The sequence below is a fragment of the Megalopta genalis genome, chromosome 2 (genome assembly GCF_051020955.1).
Source record: "Megalopta genalis isolate 19385.01 chromosome 2, iyMegGena1_principal, whole genome shotgun sequence".
Taxonomy (NCBI): Eukaryota; Metazoa; Arthropoda; class Insecta; order Hymenoptera; family Halictidae; genus Megalopta; species Megalopta genalis.
In genome coordinates this window covers 9,814,787-9,836,197 of record NC_135014.1, presented here as the reverse complement: position 1 = coordinate 9,836,197, position 21,411 = coordinate 9,814,787, and the positions used below count along the sequence as shown (strand labels likewise).

The window sequence follows — 21,411 nt, the reverse complement described above, 5'->3', positions numbered from 1 at the left end:
AACTTCTACGTCGGAAACACAAGATTGTTATCGGACAGACTAATGTGGACTAATGGCGCGCATCGACTATCTATCATTTTGAATCACTCTTCGGGCGTTTCCGTTCGCGGTCGGAGAAACACGACTGCTGCTCGTGTATTTCCATTCCATATCCCCTTCTCCCGCCGCGGTCAGTCATACTCGCGTCGCCGTGGCGTTACTTTCGTTTCCGTTGCAATTGCTGACTAGGTTAGCTTCGTGCAGTGTTGTGATCGCTTAGTATTGTTAGGTATTATATTCAAACGTTCGCGTTCTATCCGTAATATAAAATCTCTCGCCGGTGAGCCCAGTCGAACAAAATCTTTCCAAATGGGCGCCAAAAGTGATGTCTGGAGCTTCGCAGTTTTCGCGGCATTCCTGCTTTTCGTCGAAAGTGGTAAGGTTAACGCACGTAGCTAAACGACATGAATATCGTGGCGTTCCTTGGGCGGGGCATTTGTAATTCTTTACTTTATATTCGAACGTGTGCCGAATATTATTATTATAATTATTTGAACGCGTGGAAAATATTGCGTTACGAGATTTAAAAATTATACCGTTGGAGAAGATCTTAGTAATATGGACAAATGAGTAATGGAAAATGCAAAGATAACCCTCCTCGAGGGTAATAAATTGTTTCGGCATTTGCAATTACGTCGGATGTTATCGTGCTTGTCATGACATGTTCACGCGTAGTATTTACATTTAGCGCCTGGTAAACTTCGATCGTTCCATTTCCAGTAGAACGTACGTCGTGACGTATATTTCAAGCGTTTTTCTTTCGATGACTAATCGTAGTGTTGGTGCGATAATGTAGAAGAAATGAATTTGAGATTCTGTGTTTTGACGCGTTGTTTTCGTTCAGCCGACAGTTTACGATGTTATCAGTGCATCAGTACGAACAACACGCATCCATTCCAATGCAACGAATTTCTTTCGAGCGACATCGATATCGAACCAGTGCCATGCGATGGTGTTTTCGGGGCGCAGTACTGTGTGAAACACACTGGCCGATTCGAGGGTAAAACAATATCGGCAGATCAAATTACTTGTTACGGGCATGGGGGAATCTAACACTTGAGAACGAAGACTAACCCTAGATTTTACGATAGTTCTGATTCATGCGTTCATCAAAGCATGCTCGATAGATCATCTCAATTTAATTTAATTACAACGTGCCTAACACACTTTAAATCGTGCCTGCGTAGAGCTACTACTATCTATATGTACACATTTCGCTATGGTGATTTTGGCGGGAAAACTGGGAACTAACGTTCAAATTTCTTTACCACTCACGTATACGATACGAGCGCCAGCGAGTTGTCAACATTTTGTTACTGTTTCCTCTTTTTCTTTTTCTTCAGCGCATACTAATCTGCAGTAACTTTTTTCCGAATTAATTAAGCGACAAGTCTGGATTGCTATCAGTGCACGTCGGCGGAAGAACTGATCTGCGGAGACGACAAATTGGTTTCTGGTACTTTGACACCAGCAAACTGCAGTCACGTTTATGATGCACGATATTGCATCAAGTCGATCGGACGATACGGAGGTGTTTATTGCGTAGTTTTGACATTTCTCGATGTCGTTTCTGTTTTTTTACTGTAACGCATCTCATTCTTTTTTGAAACGAAGTAAATTGAGAGTAACCTTATCTGGCAATTCGGTTCTAATAGTTGCTTGTTCTCTCGTAAATAGTTTGTTAATCGAATCTATCGTTTTATTTCATACTCCATGGTTGTTGTAGAGGACGGTCGAATTATTGCACGTTATTTCTTTTTTGCACACGCTTCTTTCGGCTTTCGCAACTTACGTACACGTTTGTTCTTCGACAATAATCAAATACCAATTGTCAGAAAAAGAAACAATATTTCCTGTGTCTGTTACGATAGGTGGAATAGGTACGAAACGGTTCTGTTCGGCTAAGGACCTGGGAAACTATTGCGATTACGTGAATCGACAAGGAGACAAGTTGACGTATCGTACCTGCATTTTTACTTGCACCGGAGACGGCTGCAACTCAGCGACCTCTTTGGGACCGACTGCAGCGTGGTTGTTACCGATAGGTGTGCTAGTGACTTGCAAATTACTCCGTCAGAGGTAGACACTTGGGGTGCAAAATGTCTATGGGACCAATTGAATATTCCCGCGAAATTTCTCAGGTAACGTTCAGTCGTTGACAAAAAAGCGTGCAGTATGTTCTACCGACTTCGTGATATTTTCGTATCACAATCTCTTCCTCGAATTAATCAGACGAGACCATTATTACCCTGACGCGACTGAAGGTTAGCTAGAAATTTAATTTTAATATAATTCTAATCCGTCCATACTGTATCGATACGATAAACGAATATTTTCTCTTGCACATGAAATCCGTCGCCATTGTGCCTTACTTGAAGCAACAAGTTAGAAATTGTATTTTTCCGAAAGAAGGTAAATACTAATTGTAAGATCAACTAAGAGAACTTATTTGTTAAGAGCTTCAACAATTTAACAGTGCTTAATTAATGTATAGGTTAAAACACGAGCGTGTGTGTTCTCAAAGCCGAATTAGTATAAGTTACGTGTCGTGTAGAACCGTTAATTTTCGAGAACTTTTATAGATCTATTTTTTACTTGTATTTTTTCATTTTTCATATTTTATATATATACATACGACGAACAGAGACTTATATCGTTCACTTTTGTGTATCATTTTGTACAAAGTACGTGTCACTGTACACAGATTATGACATATCAATACTCGGTTTTCTTTTTTTTAACACGTTGATCGCTCGCTCAGTGACCACAGAAACTCGATCAAATCGAAGCAATAAGATTATTAGCATTAAGATTTATTATATTAACTGCTCCGTTGATTCTTGCGTATTTGAATGGTAACGGAAAAATAAAATTTTAACGACAGTCAACGTGTTAAACACGGAAACACGAGTGGTGTGCGAGTGTAGATTAAAAACTGAAAACAATTGTATCTTTTTTTCGTGTGGACCATAAAACAACGAAACTCGAAATGAATGCATTGTTCTTTATTCACGAACAAGATATCCCCGTTAGTCTTAACTCGTCGATTTCGTTTCCTCTGCATATAAATATAATGTGATAGTCGATTAACTGCTAGTAACAAATTTCTTTTCACGACGAATTCGCAAGGTACTCGCACGTTGACGTTCTTTGGTGTATTATATGTATGTATATCGTTATATTATACAGCGAACGGTACATAGGGTTAGCTAGCACTCTCTCTTCGACAAGACGTACATACTACGCACACGTGTTGGCAGACCAAACCAAATGTTCGTTTCGCTGAAGCGCGGCAGTCATGATAGAATCATGTGCATTTTTGAAATTCGAACGTTCAAACACACTTCCATCATATACTGTAAGCGGTAATAGAAACGAAAATGAATACACATTGACAAATTAAATGAATGTAATTATTCCTTTCTGTTTCTTTTCTATCCGAGAACGACTAACTCGAAGCACGCGTTACACGTATACAATATTAATTGGTGAGGAATTCTGCTCGAATTTTATATATATATATATATTTATATCGGTTGAAATTACAATTATATATGTCGTATGAAAAATACATATATATATGTATATATAAACAGTGTATAAACCATTACTTAATTTGATCACTATCAAGCGGTAATAGAATTTTCTTGTGACTAACAATCTTACGTTTGTTGGTCCTAGATAAAGTTTAATTTGACACACACTCACACACATGTATCGGTGTTACTTCTTGGTGTAGCACTTTTCTCTTAACGAAGATTCGTGAACTTTTATATACATTATCTCGTATTTAAAAACGTTGAAAAGACGAGCCTTGACCTTTCTTTTTTTTCATGCTTCTCGATCTTCGTTAAATTAGAACATTTGTTTACATAAAAATTCACGGGTCTTCCTCGAGCATATGTTCAAAGGAAATTACAAAATGAAAGTGATAAAAATGTTTCACAGTTTCTTAAAGCAAACGACCAATTGTTGTTTCTTAGCCTCCGAAATGGAAAATAAAATACCTCCTTATTTTCTTTTTCATCGATCACAGTGCGTATTTACACTGTGCATGTATTGCACTCGCTAATCTATAGTACGAAATTAATTATAGCGTACGTACAATAAATATCGTCACTGCCATGCGTTCCCTAAATGAAAAAGACTAATTGTATTGCCACTTGGATCATGGCAGTGTGCGTGGCAGTGATAAACACGCTCGATCATTGGCTCTCCAACGAAATTCTCTATCTTACACGTAAAAAGAATTAGTAATTAAATTAAATAATAGATAAATTAATGTACAGCCACTGGCGATAGTAATGCGCGGTACTCTGTTCCTCCGTGGTTGTCCACAAGGACCGGTGTCACCGCGATATCGACTATCGCAGGTAAAAGTTGATCATCGTCGACTCGTGTAAAAGTAAATCTTGTGTAATAAATAAAATCTTTTCGCCAACCGATCGACAAACTTAAAAGCGATCGTTAGAAGAATCAGTTAATATTAGATATTGCATAAATGCATCGAGAGTTATTGCATCGAGGTTGCAGATAAGTTTGCGCGGGGCATCTTATATTGTACGTTGCCGATCGTTTAATCGTATCTTGTGCTTTCACATTTCTCTCTCTCTCTCTCTCTTCCCGAATGATGTTTATTGCATTTTCGTTTAAATAATCCTTCCCGCGACTTCTAGACGTTCTGCATTTATCTATCACTCTACATAAGGGGGATGCTGTGCAGCGCTTCAAGAAAACACAGTCGCAAGCTGTACCGACCGGTTGAATGCATCCTAAAGTTTAGGATCCTAAACATTAAAGTTAATGTTTCCGTCAAAGTAAGTATCGCTCCCTACCATGATCCATTCGAATAAATCAGTATTTATAACGCTCTCCTTTCCTTTTGTCAGGAATTCGTTAGTCCAGAAAATCAATGCTAGGAATTTCGAAACGGTATTTTCTATTCTATCTCAGGATGCATGCAATGTGTCCGCGCTGTCGTTGCAGTCTACAGTTTGCAGCTACGTTTTCCAAAGGTCCTGTACAGGTCAAACCTCTCGTACGATAAACGTGCATACCGCACAAGACAGGTACAATTCTCCGTGTACTGAACAACTAATACTTCCTCGAGGTTTTGCGTCCATATATCAGATTGATCATTCTCTTAAAGCTCACGATTTTGCGTCGGGCATAGGAGGACGAAGCAGGGAACACGCGTTCGAGGATTCGGCGGAACGAGGAGCACGGTAACTAACGATCTACGCGTAGAGAGGACCGGTTAGAATAGCATCGAGGCGTGTAGAATCGGGTGCCAGCAAAAAGAACGAACAGAGAAGTATCAAGCCAACACACAGAGACAAAAAGCTCGTCTGTATAGCGAAGGCAATAGCGTTTTGAATCACAATCATCTCATCTGTGTTCCAGCATCTCTACGTCGAACGTGTTCAGAGACGGAAATTGACTAAATTATTGTTGCTCGATCGTTGCGCTCACAAAAGTGGTTGTAGCAAGACCGTACATAGATAGGAATGAGGCTGAAGACGAGAATGTCACCGGAAAACTGTCTAAACTCGAGCAACGAGCCGCGTGAATTCGCATAAATATATCCGGTATCGCTCATAAGTACCGTTGGGTGTCTCTCGTGCAACTAGCAACAAAGCTACAGGGCAGATATTTTCTTGAAGCGAGGATCAAAGGATCCCAGTACGGACCAACGTTCGTAAGACGATACTCCGCTAATCGCTACAGACTAATCGCTGTCTACTACGTTCGCTGTCTCGTTAGGTCCGCAGGATCCTTTAGGCCTCGTGTCCGCTCGACCAGCGGGGTTCCATTACAGAGAGGCGATCCTAGCTAAGGAGATCTACTTTCGAAAGTGAAAGTGAGAGGTTCGGAGAGCGGACACGCGGCCAGGGGACTTGCAGGGGAAGTTTATTGGCGCTGAAGTTTGCGTATTTGATCCTCCAGCTCCTTGACCCGTAACTGGCTGTTGGCTAGCTGCCGTCGCACCAGTCTCAGTTCGTCGGTTTGACGAGCGAACGCCAGTCTCAGCTCGGCCTCGTTGTTCGGAATGTCCACGGTCTCCAGGACCTTGTTGTCCGCAGGAGGAGCGATGATGTTCTTCTACGAGCCAGAACCACAGTTAGAGATATTCTAAACAGGCTTTAGTTAGCGTTAGCCAACAAACTACCTGCAGCACCGTGGTGCCAAACTTCTGCTGCAGCTGCTGGAACTTGGTGCTCTGGTTGCTGGAGGTCTTCTGGCTCTTCTCCGAGATCTCGTGGAACTCTATCGGCCTGTAGTCCGGCACAGTCTCGGTGGATAAGAAGGCGAACTTTTTCTTGTTGTTCAGGTCCGTCGCGGGCGGCTGCTGGGGTGGCTTGTAAATCCGCGGCTTGTGCGTGGTGATACTACCCCCTGGTTAATATATGAGTAAGGTAATTAGTCTTGTGCGATTGAAACGAAAATCGTTGACGAAATCAAACGAGTAAAACTTGACCCTACCGGTTTTCAGCGATATCAGAATCGGCGGGCTGTTCATGCCGCTGATCCAGTCCCTGGCCGATAGAGCAGGACAGGTGCCCACCGTGTCCGGGTACAGGTCCTCCTGGAATTGGTCGCTCTGCGAAAGTGAAAGTCGACGATCAGCCGGTCGGAATTGCTAATTGATAGGTCAACGGGATAATATATCACCTTTCGCGGGACTATCATCGCGATCGGTTCGCAGAGCCCGCGAGTCGCGTGCAGCTTGTAGAACCTGAACACCTCGCAGATCGAGGTGCTCACCCCTCTTTTTGGCATCACACCCAGCCCTCTCTGAGGGTTGCCGGAGATGAACTGGCTGAGGTAGTGCATCCAGGGAGCTTCGTTCACTACCTCGTAGTACCTGATGTTGCCGTCACCCTAGGTCAGAACGAAATCGTAGAACGCTTTGAGATTACGATCGCAAGGGATCTATAGAAGAGGCTCGAGCCTACCTTTCCCGCTAGGTACACCATGTTGGTGTCGTTATCGTAGTACGGAAAGACGACCCCGCTAGAGGAATCGATGGTCTCGCAGACCAGCGGAACGGTCAGATCGTGCTGGCTCCAGATAGCGTACTGCCTGTCCGAGTGTCTGCTGAAGCCTGTAGTCAGAAGCCTCCCCGAACCACCGAGGAACACCACCTTGCTAGCTTTGGTCCCAGCGTGACAGACTCCTTCCTGCCCAAGCGGTAATCGAGAGCGGTTTTATCAAAGCCTCCGCGGTCTATGAAGCAATTAAGTAGACACCTACCGAGACTACGATGCCGGATCTCGGCTCGAACACCCTCAACTTTTTGTCTTTGCATGTGGTCGCCAGCAAGCTGCCGTCACGGTTCAACGATATGCTATAGATCACATCCGGATGTCTGTCGATCACACTGACCGCCTCACCCCGGTTTATGTCCCAAACGATCACCAGGTGATCGAAGCCGGCGCTGAAGAGCACGTTCTCGGCTACCGGGTGCCATTCTATGTAGGCGACCCGGCGTTTGTGCCCTTGGAGCTCCACCAGCCAATCGGTCAGGTTTCGGGACAGGCCACCGTCGGGGATATGCCAGAGCTTGATCTAGAACCCGGGAAAAGCCATCAGAAACGACTCTGGAACGATCAGGAAGTGACACGCTGTTTGGAAACACTTGGACGATGGTTTCGAATAAGCACCCAGTCCAATTGGTTCCAGCAGTTTCAAAAAGAAAAAAGCTGATCCTACAGTGCAGTCGTCGGAGCAGGAGGCGATGACGTTGTCGTTGAAAGGGTTCCACTTAATGTCGAGGACTGGCCCTGTGTGCCCGGTGACCCTGCTGGCGTTGAAGTCTAGCCTCCCGGTCTGAAAGATGGACGCGTGCTATGACGTTAGAAGCCGGACTAAAAATTGCAGGACGGCTTGTAACAACATCCGCGATTACGAGCTATTTGCGTCGATGTACAATTCGATACCCCGGGGTGTTACGATAACACCGACGACGTTCGATAAGAGAGGTACGTTTACTTTGTAAACGCGGTGTTCGCTTCGACGATCGCGCACACTGTAACGAATGTCGAATCGATCCATCTAGAATCTAGATTACTCACGCGATCCAGAGGCAAGACCAGGAACGCTCCTCCGCCCGCGACTTCGGTCACCACGGCCAAGAACTTCGGGTTCACGGCGCAGAACTGCGAGTCGTGGGCGTTCTTCGTGATCTTCACGTTGTCGTAGCATTTCTCCCGCTTCGCTGGCACGCCGTAGACGTGCCGGAACTTGCTGCTGCGGACACCGCGGAACCAGGACTAGAAACATGCAAACGTTCTTTAGCCGTTCCTCCTATTCGCTTTGATCCATCGTTGAACCGTTCCGATATTTTTCAGCCCGAAGACACGCATCGGCGATTGCTCCACGTCTCAGCGAAGCGACCACTAACGAGGTGAGATGATCAGAGATCGTTGCTTCACCGGGTGTATAAAATGAGTGTTAATCGACTTATTTCGTTGATGTTCCTAACTAGAGACGGGCCAACAACACGAACGGAAAGTATTTATGCGTTTCTGGGACTCTCACCGGGCTCAGAAACCGTGAAGAAGAAAGTTCTCTGGAACGGAGCTGCCGAAAGCGCGCGCGATCCTTCGATCCCGCCGCGGTTTATCAATTGTTATTATTACCGTTCGGCCATCGTCCGCGGTACGAGAAGAATCCTGGTCAACGATCCTAGTGTTGTACGTCCGAGCGGCCATTGGCAGGGAACGCGCGCGGAAAACGAGCGGTAATCGGCGCCGATGTGAAATCTTTCGGCGTTGGTCGCGCGTGGTGCATAGGAGCCGAGCCGAGTGCAGCTATGCGCGGCGAGACAGATCAAATTATGCGACTTTTTCTCGCGAAAAGTGCGGCCGTCTGGCGGTCGGGGAAGGCTGTGTGCTGCCAGCGCGCCGGAGGCGATCGCGATCAAAAACGAGCGTGATCGACGAGCAAGAATTGTTTGTAATTTCTAGATGTAATACATAATTGCACGAGAACGCTACCCACGCGGCTCGGACAATTTCGAGAAGGAAAAAATCGAAAGCGGCTATCGGACGATCGCGAATCCGTGCCAGATTAGATCCGATTAGTCCTAGCGCTTGCAGAGACTGCGGGCTCGGTAACACCGATCCGATAAGCCGAGTCCCAGATTCGGTGATCCCGATTCCTCGAGATCTGTTACAGCAATTTTCAGCGTTCGATCCGATCCGATCCGATCCGATTGTAATTCGAGAGATCGTTTTTGTTATTCTTTCGTTGCATTCCTGTCGATCGGACAATACCATCGAATCGATCGCGTTCCGCGAGTAACCCGACGTAATAATCATCGCGTGCCACGCGGCCTGCAATTAGGGTCACGGATATGTATGTGTGTCTGTATGTGTGTAGCACAGAACTTTCGGTTTAGCAGTCTCTTGAAATGCTACATGAACCGTTGGAGTTCGAACTGCAGAAAGTTATTCATTATCGCGGCACGGTGGTCGATCATAGAAGAACCTGCTCGCCTCGTTAATCGTCGGAACACGGTCCCTGGTCGGAGACAAATATAATAGCTTTTTCTATATACAAAAGAAAACTTGTCGAACCATGCAAACGAAACAAGTCGTTCTAACGATACGGTAAACGCAGATATATAACGTCGTGCTTCGTGCGGAAAGTCTTCGGTAATTAATATTGAAACTATTCTTGCCATTTCTCCTCGACATACCTCGAGACGAAAGGCAGGGTCCGTTTCACTCGGACTTGCGGGGAATCGTATCAATTTTATATGGGATCGATCGGGCGACTGTCCTCGACAGGTAGAATTTCAATGATCCGCCATCGACGTTAACAATCGTGGCATGAACACGGTGAGTTTCTACTCGACCGTGTCATTAGGAATCGCGCGACTCCAATGATTCGTCAGGCTCTAACGATCCGGTAATGTATATGTTAAGTCTGGCAATTTGCTTTTTCAACGGAATGACTCGAATCAATGCACTTTTGTAGGATAGCGATGCGGAGATCCTGACCACGTTTTCCAGCGATCGGTACTGTTCTCCGCGTACCCGAAACGTCGGCACCGATAAAATCCTAAGTGGAAATACCAGTAGCGACTGGCAACAAGAACGATAGCCAACGGACTGTAGAGAACACTCGCCCGACTGGTCGAAAAGTCACCCGAACACCGAAACCACTCACCTGTTTATCATTGGTCATGTCTGATACCAATCGGACTCGGCCGGCCGGGTACACGTGCGCTGTGATACGTTGGTCGCCAGTGCAGAACAGGTACGTACAGGTGTGTATGCGTGTGCGATTGTGCGCGTCGCAATTCGTACAAGCCAGGACCCATGCATGCGAACGATTAGGAGAATTTCGATTCTAGCTCCGGTATCGCTTCCTTCTTTACTGGAAGAAATCGAAACAGAAGAGGGAATACGAGGTTGACCGACCGATTTATTTAGGCGACTGCTCGCCGGATCGAGGCCGAATTACAAGTGCATCGATCCGCGACCACCGGTTACCTATCGGCTCGCGGCTCTTCCCTTCCCCCTTTGATCGACCCGCGAAACGCCTCGATTGGCCGCGAACATCGTTTCGACGCGTGACGACAACTCGCAATTTTATTACCGCTATCACCGTCTTCGAGACAAGGTGGTTCGGGAGGAGGCAACTCTGACAGAGACGTCGGAAGACCTGGAAGAGCTAGGATTTTCCCAAGGACCACCGGCGAATCCCCTGGCACTGTAATGACACCCTTCTTTTCTAATCTAGTGTCATTTTTGCAGGTTTCAAGCCGCCGAGAAGATGCTACCAATTTTTAAATTCGACTCGACAGGAAGCTCCCGCGTTCAGCAGGTAAGCTCATGGCCAGTTCTCTTTGCAAAGTAGGATCCACTTAACTGCCACGCTATGTATCGTTCTCAACAGCTGTATCTCGTAAGGATCAGCCAACGCTCTTCGGGCGGAGGCAAAGATACTCCACCCACGTGTCCGGAAATTCTTCGGTTGTACGGCAATCCTTTTTTATTTCTACACCGAGTTACGCGTACGCTTACGTCACGTCTCGAAATCAATGTCGTCCGTGGACCAGGAAGAGGGGAACGATGAGCTCAGGTATTCGTCGCAAGACCGACTCTACGTCCCGTAGACGAGCAGGAAGGAACCAGTGGTCATTAGCTAGGCGGTTCTTTCTATTCTCTTCAACTATCAATTATTCAGCTCTCCTTGCGTGGTGTAACATGGCCTAACGTTTCTATCCTCTGTATTTTAGCAGAAACGTCCATGAGAAACCAGATGTTCCCAGTATTGTGCTCGATCAAGATCGCTATCAGATAAGAGGATCGATATTAGGCGTTCCAGCGGGTCGTTCCCGTTATCGGATGATTTCGAGTTAAGCTCTCTCTTTGTCTCGTCCGGATTATTATGATGATTGTTCGCTTCGACGATTCTTTCGACCGTTTCTCGGAGCGTTAATAACCGCCCTCGTACTCGCGCTAATCGCGTTTACCGCAGAAACGGCTACCCGAGAGCGTGTACAGCGGGCCGGAAAAGGTCTCCGTGTTTCTTTTCTGTTTGCGCATTATTAACCTCGTTGAGTCTCATTAATCGGGACTTGGTTGCCCCGGTCGGTTGTCGGACTGTACGCGAGAGAAACGGATACTTTTCCAAGGCACTGTACGCGCATATCAAAACAAAGTGTACCTGTTTGTCCATGGGACGGCGAACGGCACCGTGGAACGTCTTCCACGTTCGTTGGGCTCGCAGGCGGAACAAGACCCGTGTTAAGAAGTTCTCGAACGACTTCCGTGGGAAGCACGGGTTCCCCCGTAGCCGCACAATAAGGTTCCCCGGCGAAACGTGTACACGCGATAGCGCCGAAGAACGAGAGCCGAACAACAACGGCGAGCACTGTTGTGCTCCGTCCGCGCGATATTCAGCACCAACGAACGCCGAAGAACGTGGTCACGCAACGCGGCGTTTCATTCAGAGAAAAGAAGAAGGGCCGGCGCGAACAGCCAGCGCAAAGTACCGCGCGCTTACGTTTACGATCGGCCAGTCTCAGACGCGCGCGTTAGATCGCGAAAGTCGTCGAGCAAGCACTGCCAGTTAGCCGCTATCCAGCTCTATGTAGACGAGTATACACCGCCAGCCGCGCGTCACGTGGTGCACGCTCCTCGCTGCGTGTTTAACACGCGAGCGTGACGCTTTTATAGAAACGCGCGCGCCTGATCTTCTTGTGCGAATGACGCGTAATTCGCGCGCGGTTCTCTGTGCCCGCGGACGGATCCCGAGAAGATATCTACAGTGACGGCCGCATGCTTAAAGACAACTTCGACTTTGTATTTGAAACTGCATTTAAATTTTATGATTCTTGAATTATCGGTTCTCTCTTTCTCTTAAAATGTTTTATAGTAGCTTGTGGTCGCCACTGGATCACGTTGACAGTCTACGTATTACCGCGTGAGAGGGGTTCGTTTCTTTTCTGCTGAAAATATCTCGAAGAAGTTAACGATTGCCGTCTGAGGCAGGTTTTGTGTAAACTCGTGTTCTCGTTGCTTAATTTGCGTTTCAAATATTTACATTCGCGGGAGGGAGGAATGGAAATTCCGGAAGTGCACTCGAGGTACTTGGATGGTTCTGCTGAAGGACTTTCCGGTCCCTCGATTAACCGATGATTATAAACTTAACGAATACTTCCTTGGAGAAACGGATAAAAAGAAAAAGTGGAACTGGCTGCCCTCCCCCATCGCGGTCGTCAATCAATACCAATTTCCTTAAATCAAGCCGAACGCTCGCAAAGTGGAACGCTCTAATGCAGCCTGATTCGAAAACAAAGGCTAACGACACACTGTAACGGTTACAAGCAACCGGTACGCTACACAATCGATCGGATCGATAATAAGCACACGTAACAACAATGCATTCTTTAAGCTAAAAAAAAAGGCAGTGAAAAGGAACCACGCAAGAGGCAAGTCGAAAACATCGTCTCATCGTCAAAGGCGGTATCGATCATGAAAACACAACAAGCAAATCAAGTGTCCATCTCCGCTGACTGGGGTGAATTGGCAAACCAAGGATCAAAAACTTGCTGAGGAAAAGTAAATAAATAGAAGCGATCACTCGAAGAACCAGACGGAAGATGCAACGATCAGAGAGGATGAAATCTTACTTTTCCGCTGGGCTTGTAGCACGCTCTGACGTCTACCATATTGTTCAACAGGGAATGAGTGTCATCCGTGGCGTCCAGGCCTAGTTTCTCCGCAAATTCCTCCCTCGAGCGTATCATTTCCCAGTTTGCGATATTATATCCCATAGGATCTCTTTGATACTCCAATAATTACTGTGCACGCGCGTTCGTTCCCACGTCACCAGCTCAGCCCAGAGCCTGTTGTGTTCGTCTGTACGACTCGGCGTTCGTTTCAGTTGTTAAAAACGGTTTAGCAGTTGTTCGGCGATCGTGAAACCTCGTCGATCACGTATCCTACACTGGTCAGAGAAGAACGGGTTGCTCGCGATTCGGAAAATCGTGGACAAAAGGGCCACGTGCGAACGTGCCACCGCTCTGCCCACCCGATTTCGTAATCTACTCACTGAACCCGGCACATGGACACGGCGTCGCGCCGCGTATCGATTGCTCGTCGTGCGCGCAACACGTAAACACACGAAGAGCACGTCGGCCCCGAGAGCCAGTGTGGCGATATTCTGCTATAAAGAGTGTAAAGTCGCTTCGAATCGAACGAGCGTCCCGCGCTTCCATTCCACCATGCCGTGGATCCCCCCTGATGCCTGCAAACCCGCTCTACGTCCGCGTTGAACCGCGACGCGGCACACAACGCCGGCAACCAGCCGCCGAGTAACAACTTATTCGCTCGTTGTAAGCAGAAAGCGCGACATTTTCGTTCGCCAGCTGTCTGGCTTGTATCGCTCGTCCTCCTCCCCGGTTGCCCGTGAAGGGGGATGAGCGCATACAGGGTGCTCCAAAATTATACAACCCGAAAGTACGGGAATGCTATTTTGTAAGCGCGATACCGGCAAACCTATGAATCATAAACTGCGTATCCACAATTGTTTCGCATCGTGTCGTATTGCACTGGCGTATCAAGCGCTGCATCGATGCATATACATGTAAACGGACACGTACACAAGTATAATACGCCATAGCGATACGATACGAATACGCAGCTATAAGATATACACCTAATGGAGTTTGAAAAATGTTTAAATATCCATATCGGTGGATATAGAGTGTTATCGAAAATATTCGAAAGGTTCGGTGTCGGCTTCGGCAACAATAGAAATATCCAGCGTGAGGACTAATTTTCTTCATTTACTATGGAATTTGTCAATTCAAAAAATTGCACTCCGAATTTTTAGAAGCTACAGTATGCACATAGACGTCTGTCAGAGTAGGCTAGCACTAACACACTTTGTATGCAAACAATAATGTTTACAAACAGTGTTGTAGTCCTTGCGGATCAATGAACGCTACGCTACGCGGCGTTTTACTATTGAACCCCAATGGACAATTGAATGAAAGGTTGCAAAGTTTGAGTTTGAATGGACCTAGAGATTCGTGACTTTTTCTACAAATATTTGCGAACACCCTGTATTGTGTGTGTGTGTGTGTGCCCGCGCCGCGAAATAACGCGTGACACGATTGTCCATCAGCGAATTTCCGAAGGATGAATTCCCGTTTCGCAGGAAGCGTCACGAACGGTGTCACGAGAACGGCTTGAAAAGTTCGCGGTCAATGTACGAAAACGACGTATTCCTGTCATAACTACTCAATTGTTTTAATCCGATGGGAACACTGGCAGTCGACACTCACCGCTTATGTCCGTGCAACACCGATTTACATATCGATTTGAACGCAGACGAGGCGTTGACACGCCGTGATGGGAGGCGGTCTGCTCGAGAAACGGTACGCGATCGTTGCTCACTGGACCGAGAAAAAGAATTTGACGAACTGATTTCATGGAAAACTCTCCATTTAAAATGCTCCGTTTCGCAGCGTTAAACGATTCGTATTGAATACCAGAAAGAGAATAAATAAATGATCGAACGATGAATTTTGTCAGAATATTTTCGTAAATAGAATGGTGAAGCGAATCGCGCGTTGATTGAAGTTCCTTTTGGGGAATCGAAACAGCTGTGAGATGATAGACAAATAATCGCAAACCTACCTACTGCTGCTTTACACTTGTTTGTACCGACGTTGCACTATCTTGTTGCAGCTTTGTGCCGCCAGACGGCAGTTCGATGTCGTTGCTGTATTACGGGTTGCCTATGCAGTGCTCTAACTTTCGCGCATTGAATGAATAGGTTATATTTACATTAGAGGTAGAGTGTAGAACATGTTCTGTTGAAGTTTATTTATTTATTAGAATTTCCACAGTGATCTTGGTCGTGCGAGATTACATTTGTTTCAATGATGGGATCCGACCATACACACAGGCGATGGAGCAATTTGCGAAAAGTATTAGAAAGATCCGGTCCTTTTTGTAGGCCGGATTTTGAGCCGTCGTCGGAGACCTTGCAATTTTTATTAGAAAATTGCAAGATCTTGGTTATCGGTGCTGGCGGTTTAGGATGCGAATTGCTAAAAGATTTAGCCTTGATGGGGTTCAGACACATTCACATAATCGATATGGACACGATTGAATTGTCTAACTTGAACCGGTATGATAAACTACCTAAACGGACGAACACAGATTTTTCAGAGTATAGTAATTGAATTCATTAAAATTGCAGACAGTTTCTGTTTCGTCACAAAGATATTGGCTTGTCGAAAGCGGAAGTAGCCGCACGATTTGTGAACGCTCGAATTCCGGGCAGCAATGTTGTACCACACTGTTGCAAAATACAGGACAAAGACGAGGAGTTTTACAGACAATTCCATATAATAGTTTGCGGCTTAGATTCGATTGTTGCGAGGAGATGGATCAATGGTATGCTTCTCTCCCTTTTGATCTATGAAAATGGAGAGTTAGATAAGTCTAGTATCATACCAATGATCGATGGTGGCACAGAGGGTTTTAAAGGAAATGTGAGGGTGATTTTGCCTGGACTAACTGCTTGCGTCGAATGCACTTTAGATCTATATCCCCCTCAGGTGAACAGTCTACTTGTTTTTTACCTATAGACCGTAATCTGTATGATAGCTATATTTATTTTAATTGCAATTACCTCCAAATATAGGTCACGTATCCATTATGTACAATAGCAAACACTCCACGTTTACCAGAACATTGTATAGAGTATGTAAAAGTAGTTCAGTGGCCAAAGGAAAATCCATTTAATTGTCCAATAGACGGCGATGATCCTCAGCATATTAACTGGATCTATGAAAAGTCTATTGAGAGAGCAACGCAATTCGGTATACAGGGTTTAACGTACAGACTGGTTCAGGGTGTAGTTAAAAATATTATACCTGCTGTAGCATCAACAAATGCTGTAATTGCTGCAACTTGTGCTACAGAAGCATTCAAGCTTGCTAGTAGTTGCAGTGCCTCGTTGAATAATTACATGGTAATTATGCGACTGTAATATTTACCAAACATGGATTTTTTAATCTAGTTAATAAATCATTTTCTTTGAAAGGTGCTGAACGATTTAGATGGAATATATACATACACTTACGAGGCAGAAAAAAAAGAAGATTGCGTAGCATGTAGCCAGATTCCAAAAGAAATCGAGATTCCTAATTCTAAATTCAAACTAAGTGACCTGATAGAGCTTCTTTGCGAAAGACCCGACTTGCAAATGAAAAATCCGGGTCTTACTGCCAACATTGATGGTAAAAATAAAACTTTGTATATGCAAACTGTTCCAAGCATCGAAGAGAAAACACGTGAAAACTTAATGAAAACATTAGTCGATCTTGGATTGAAAAACGGTAATGAGATCAATGTTGCCGATATCACCACCCCTAATGCAGTTGTGTTAAAATTAAAATTTGTATAGTCTAAGATATAGATATCTTAAGCTCTAATCATAAAACTTCTTCATTTGGTTCACGATTTTATGGCTACAATCGTCATCGTGTATTTACAGTATTTATATCAACCTTTAATCGGTTTTAGAAATGTTAGGAAGACAAAAATTTTATCGGCAAAATCAGAACATCTTCGATGTAGTATCGTTTTCAACGAATCTATAAAATAAGTATCACACGGTAACATCATTTTAATATTAGTTCACTCTAAATTTCAGTAATAAATTGGTATTGCTATGTTCTCTTGTAGTAGCACTAATTTTCTTTGCCTATCCTTAGATGTAACAGAAGCGAATATTAAAACTATGTTAATTTATACGACACAGCTGTTACATTAACAATAAAGACACGACTGCGAATACGTTTCTATATTTCTGATGTTTAGTTCTTACTTTCATCAGAGTTCTTATAGTATAGAAAACTTAGTAAGTCATAATCCATAAAATTCTATCATGTTCGATAGCAATTTATAATCTAAGAGTTGTGTAACTTCAGAAGTAGACAGTATCTTACAGATTATGCATTAATATGCCACTATCTTGAATGAGAAAAAAAGAAATATGCACTTGTCAAAATCTATAGTTATCAGCTTGTTATTAAATTTTTTTAATAACAATTTCATATCACCATTTTCAGTTTTATGTTCAGTATGAACTTTGTGCACAGTCCTCTTTTGCATCGTAGAGATTTCAATCATTGACCTCCGTGCAATAAAAGTATTTAATTGTTAACTCTCACTGGTGATTGCAAGTGTTATCTTAAAAACTTTTCCAGTATTCAATAAATATGTCTACGTTAACTAATGTGTGAAATGTAAAGAAAAGAAGGTATTCGAATCAGGGCAAATGAAGGACAGTGCACGATGGCCTAAGACATCTTTTGTTTTACAAGCACACTCGGTAACATTCGACATATGCACAACTTGAGTAGAAAAAATATCTATAACAGATACATTATCTATCCTCCTCATACAAAACTATCATTACATTGTTATAATATTTTATAATTTTCGCCTTTCATCACGGCAAGACGAGCATCCTCAAAGAATATTTTGTTCTTCGAATCATTTTTTCGTTTTACTTTTTGTTTCGCTCGAACGTGAATAACACGAGGTGTACCTGTAATTATTAAATTTCCAGAACTTTCGCTGTAAGTGTGGAATTCAATAGATTAAAATGTTTTCTGACGGTTGGGATATAGCTTTGCAACGAAATAATCCGTGAGTCCATTGGTATTTCATTGTTTATACGGAATTCGAATATGAACATTTCCATTCCAATTGTACAATTTAACATTAGATGTTATTTTTTTTTCTTTCCTCTTTCTTTAATGGTGATTCTCATTTACTAGACACGAGATCCAAAAATTAACTACTGCAAAACCAATAACGGTGTCAAAGTGAATCGTGACGATCATTGGCAGTGCATTCAATAACTGTGATTAGTAGTGATTCTGAAGAAATTAGTAAATTCTATTAGTTTAATTAAAATTTCAAACGGACATCGTTTAATCTAATATACTTTCGTTATAATGCAAGAATATTTACGAAATAAAAATCGTACTTTATTGTTGTTTCTTCTAAAAAAGAAACAATATGAATGCACGTGCGATTCCTCTTTCTGGCTCGGTTGATCTAGCTCGCACAATACAGTCACAAAATCGACCATTATTCTGCGAAACAAGTTCCATATATTCGAAATGTAATACAGGTCAGCTGCAAAATGTCTTATGAATAATCGTCGTTCAGTATATAATACCATGGTCCATTAAAAGATATTTCGCTATAAAAACGTAAGTGTCAATAAGTGGCGGCATAATGTGTTTGTAAGGTCGAATTCTTACAGGGCAGAAATCTCGACACTTTCATCAAATGATAAAAATATGTGTGTATTACACGAGTAACAATGATTTTTCTGGCGTTATACAGGCAGAACAATGTGAAGGTACACAATTTTTAAGTGTTGCGTTCCTATGATGGAACAGGTACAAAGGGTCCATGACGTCGAATAGTGTCCAGTTTCTGCTCTGAAGCCAATAAACGAAAAGTAACATAAAGTGCACGATGTCAAAACGTTATGATGAACGCTAAAATGGTTGTGTTAGGCCTTGGCGTCGACTTCCATTGCCACTTCACCTACAGACTTCTCAGCCTTCTTTTTCTTCTTCTTTGCCGATTTCGGGTTTGCAGATGTGTATAAAAGAGTCTATAGGAAAATCGATTAATAAAAGAGAAGTTGCTCGGTAATTTAAGCAAATCAAATATTTGATCTATACCTTCAATTCTGGATCTTCGACAACGCAATCGGACTGATAATTATCGAGGTCGAAGGGAAGTCCTGTTATCTTATGTGGCCCGTTTGGCATTAGTAGTACCGTGAATTTGAATTGCGCAGCAAATTCATTTGGCTTCTCATATAGTACCTAATTAAAGAAAAATATACATATATGTATATTAAGTCCACAATATAATGAGAAAAAGAAACTTTGTTGTAATTGATACATACATGGAATGGTTCGATCAGCCTATGACTCACGCATTCCACCACCGCCATTTTTGCTTTCTTCTCATCTTCAAAAGTACGTAAATTAAATGGCATCAAGCCGTGTTTATGAGTGAGTTCACTGTAAAACATGCGTGATGCTTTCAATTTCAGCAGATATGTTTCCTCTGTTTTCTTAAATATCGTCACACGCGTATCTTGTTCTCTGCCTACACCTTCGCCGCTACTCACCACGACATCCATAGCATATACCTGATAAAAATATACACATACAATCTCGTCATATGGATATATTCCTCGCTACAGTAAAGCATTTGATAGTATTAAGCACCTCGTGAGTTTCAAGGGTATATTTCTCGTGTTCCTTCTTCTGTGCATCATTGGGATTTTGAATAATAGTTTTCTCACCATCAATTTTGAACTGTTTCAATTGATGGCTCAACATCCCTTCTATAGGTTTACATTTGTATGCCTCGCAAATTTTTTCTACTGTGCCTGTTATTGTATAAGTCTAAAAGAACAATAATTACATAAATAATTGTTACAGCTATCGATGCAATATTTATTTCGTATCAAACTTGAGCCTTACCTCTGTACCTGGCTTCAAAAGCCTTAATGCAGCTTGAGACGCATAATGTGCAGCTAATACTACATCTGCCCTTCTACCAGTAACTTTTTTTTCTGACGATGAACCTATAACAATAGTATGTGCAACAACTGCTATGAAGCCATCGATATGTGCTCCAAGATCTCTAAAATTTTGAAAAAAATATAATAATAAATGTGGTGTATTATTTTCTTATAAGGCTACAACAACAAATTCTCAAATGGTGAACTTACACTTTTACCATGTCCTCATCTTTAAGAATAAGATCTGGTTCATTTGCAATTGGTGAGAAGTGACAAATACAATTATTAACCGATATGCACGTAGGAAAAGCAATTCCTTTCTTCAGTTCTTTCTCCTTTTTAAAAACCCTGCTAGTTTCTTCTAGTAACAATTTGTCTCCATACTCGCATATCTCTCTCACAGATGCTCCAACAACACATTTATCTAAAACTTCCCTTAGTACTCCTACAAGAAACAATAATTACTTATTACATATAGTAAGAAGCAACATTTTATAGATAATTGTTTTGTGCATAATTAAAAAAAGATAAATATAAGTAAATGTTAGTCAACATGCGAGCAATACATCAGTGGTACTTCTACAATCAAAATTAGAATGAACAAAGTATAAATTTGGTAACGTAAAAACAATGAAAAGAATGTTCCATAATTTGTACGAAAATGGAAAGACGGCGGTGGGACAAGCAAATCATGGTCCACAAGTAAAAACGGAAAGTTCTAATTGAGAAAGGATTAAACAGACAAGTTCTTGAATCGAGTGGAAAATCGTGAATAATTTTCTATTCGATCAAGCATTCACGGAAATATGGAAATATAACGTTGGTTATCGCCAAGTTATCAAAATGTAATGGTCAATGCTGGTCTATCCCACATGGTAAGCGGGCCCGGCATTAGCGCGCCACATTCCATATGGCCAACCGGAAAATAGAACATTACGGGGCTCGTGGTTTTACGGGACGGTACCACTTTTGGATTCTGCGGTTCATTGCACAGCATTAAGTCATTTCCTTACGATTCACGATCCCGCCGGCCATTTTATACTTGGTGACAACGATGTCTTCAGCAATGGTCTTCTCATTCTCGTCTTTGTCCGCCATGTCTTCAGCACACTATGTTACAATCACGTGACTACGAACCTTCTTTGCAGTTGCTTCTGCACAGCACAGAGCGTGTAACAGTCGGCGCTACTGACCGTCTTGAACTGAATCCTGAATCTGAATCGTGTGTTCCGAAACTTTCTATAGATGGTCATCGTCAGTATGTAT

The 21,411-nt window shown here is 43.2% G+C and overlaps 5 protein-coding genes across 8 annotated transcripts; 3 read left to right on the top strand and 2 right to left on the bottom strand.

Annotated features, from left to right (window-relative positions):
- The first annotated feature begins 6 nt into the window (after positions 1-6).
- Positions 7-3,033, top strand: bou (glycosylphosphatidylinositol anchored membrane protein boudin). The gene is made up of 4 exons (XM_033480980.2): positions 7-415; positions 884-1,039; positions 1,424-1,570; positions 1,911-3,033. Exons 1-4 carry the CDS (start codon positions 349-351, stop codon positions 2,120-2,122), a joined length of 582 nt encoding a protein of 193 aa, XP_033336871.1. The 5' UTR covers positions 7-348; the 3' UTR covers positions 2,123-3,033.
- LOC117226517 (coronin-2B) lies at positions 3,030-13,333 on the bottom strand. Of its 4 annotated transcripts, none has more exons than XM_033480954.2 (9): positions 13,190-13,333; positions 8,115-8,312; positions 7,753-7,869; positions 7,294-7,608; positions 6,996-7,220; positions 6,712-6,921; positions 6,523-6,640; positions 6,209-6,435; positions 3,030-6,141 (listed from the first exon to the last, which is right to left on the bottom strand). In XM_033480954.2, exons 1-9 carry the CDS (start codon positions 13,331-13,333, stop codon positions 5,950-5,952), a joined length of 1,746 nt encoding a protein of 581 aa, XP_033336845.2. In that variant the 3' UTR covers positions 3,030-5,949. The 4 variants fall into 4 exon arrangements, with proteins under 4 accessions (XP_033336845.2, XP_033336855.2, XP_076374404.1 ...); XM_033480964.2 differs by lacking the exon at positions 13,190-13,333 and adding an exon at positions 11,722-11,857; XM_076518289.1 differs by lacking the exon at positions 13,190-13,333 and adding an exon at positions 10,216-10,351.
- On the top strand, positions 7,854-15,089 carry LOC117226531 (uncharacterized). The gene is made up of 3 exons (XM_076518293.1): positions 7,854-8,021; positions 8,391-8,446; positions 8,528-15,089. The coding sequence occupies exons 1-3, from the start codon at positions 7,877-7,879 to the stop codon at positions 8,729-8,731; spliced, it is 405 nt and encodes a 134-aa protein (XP_076374408.1). The 5' UTR covers positions 7,854-7,876; the 3' UTR covers positions 8,732-15,089.
- A 100-nt stretch (positions 15,090-15,189) lies between these two features.
- Uba3 (Ubiquitin-like activating enzyme 3) lies at positions 15,190-17,385 on the top strand. Its single transcript, XM_033480971.2, has 4 exons — positions 15,190-15,699; positions 15,772-16,132; positions 16,219-16,548; positions 16,621-17,385. Exons 1-4 carry the CDS (start codon positions 15,449-15,451, stop codon positions 16,981-16,983), a joined length of 1,305 nt encoding a protein of 434 aa, XP_033336862.2. The 5' UTR covers positions 15,190-15,448; the 3' UTR covers positions 16,984-17,385.
- An 853-nt stretch (positions 17,386-18,238) lies between these two features.
- On the bottom strand, positions 18,239-21,355 carry LOC117226523 (proliferation-associated protein 2G4). Its single transcript, XM_033480974.2, has 7 exons — positions 21,159-21,355; positions 20,356-20,590; positions 20,105-20,267; positions 19,847-20,026; positions 19,519-19,767; positions 19,289-19,435; positions 18,239-19,218 (listed from the first exon to the last, which is right to left on the bottom strand). Exons 1-7 carry the CDS (start codon positions 21,241-21,243, stop codon positions 19,114-19,116), a joined length of 1,164 nt encoding a protein of 387 aa, XP_033336865.1. The 5' UTR covers positions 21,244-21,355; the 3' UTR covers positions 18,239-19,113.
- Positions 21,356-21,411: the final 56 nt, after the last annotated feature.

Excerpts from the sequence above, each read along its gene's own strand:
- LOC117226531 (XM_076518293.1), top strand. The coding sequence starts at position 7,877 with ATGGACGCGTGCTATGACGTTAGAAGCCGGACTAAAAATTGCAGGACG. Across the intron at positions 8,022-8,390 it reads GACGACGTTCGATAAGAGAG|CCCGAAGACACGCATCGGCG; the intron begins GTACGTTTACTT and ends GATATTTTTCAG. Across the intron at positions 8,447-8,527 it reads GCGAAGCGACCACTAACGAG|AGACGGGCCAACAACACGAA; the intron begins GTGAGATGATCA and ends GTTCCTAACTAG.
- LOC117226517 (XM_033480954.2), bottom strand. The coding sequence starts at position 13,333 with ATGGGATATAATATCGCAAACTGGGAAATGATACGCTCGAGGGAGGAA. Across the intron at positions 7,870-8,114 it reads TGGTCTTGCCTCTGGATCGC|ACCGGGAGGCTAGACTTCAA; the intron begins GTGAGTAATCTA and ends TCCATCTTTCAG. Across the intron at positions 6,922-6,995 it reads TGGTGTACCTAGCGGGAAAG|GGTGACGGCAACATCAGGTA; the intron begins GTAGGCTCGAGC and ends GTTCTGACCTAG.
- Uba3 (XM_033480971.2), top strand. The coding sequence starts at position 15,449 with ATGATGGGATCCGACCATACACACAGGCGATGGAGCAATTTGCGAAAA. Across the intron at positions 15,700-15,771 it reads GAATTGTCTAACTTGAACCG|ACAGTTTCTGTTTCGTCACA; the intron begins GTATGATAAACT and ends TTAAAATTGCAG. Across the intron at positions 16,549-16,620 it reads CCTCGTTGAATAATTACATG|GTGCTGAACGATTTAGATGG; the intron begins GTAATTATGCGA and ends TTTCTTTGAAAG.
- bou (XM_033480980.2), top strand. The coding sequence starts at position 349 with ATGGGCGCCAAAAGTGATGTCTGGAGCTTCGCAGTTTTCGCGGCATTC. Across the intron at positions 1,040-1,423 it reads ACACACTGGCCGATTCGAGG|CGACAAGTCTGGATTGCTAT; the intron begins GTAAAACAATAT and ends GAATTAATTAAG. Across the intron at positions 1,571-1,910 it reads GTCGATCGGACGATACGGAG|GTGGAATAGGTACGAAACGG; the intron begins GTGTTTATTGCG and ends CTGTTACGATAG.
- LOC117226523 (XM_033480974.2), bottom strand. The coding sequence starts at position 21,243 with ATGGCGGACAAAGACGAGAATGAGAAGACCATTGCTGAAGACATCGTT. Across the intron at positions 19,768-19,846 it reads ATACCCTTGAAACTCACGAG|GTATATGCTATGGATGTCGT; the intron begins GTGCTTAATACT and ends TATTTTTATCAG. Across the intron at positions 19,219-19,288 it reads TCGAAGATCCAGAATTGAAG|ACTCTTTTATACACATCTGC; the intron begins GTATAGATCAAA and ends ATTTTCCTATAG.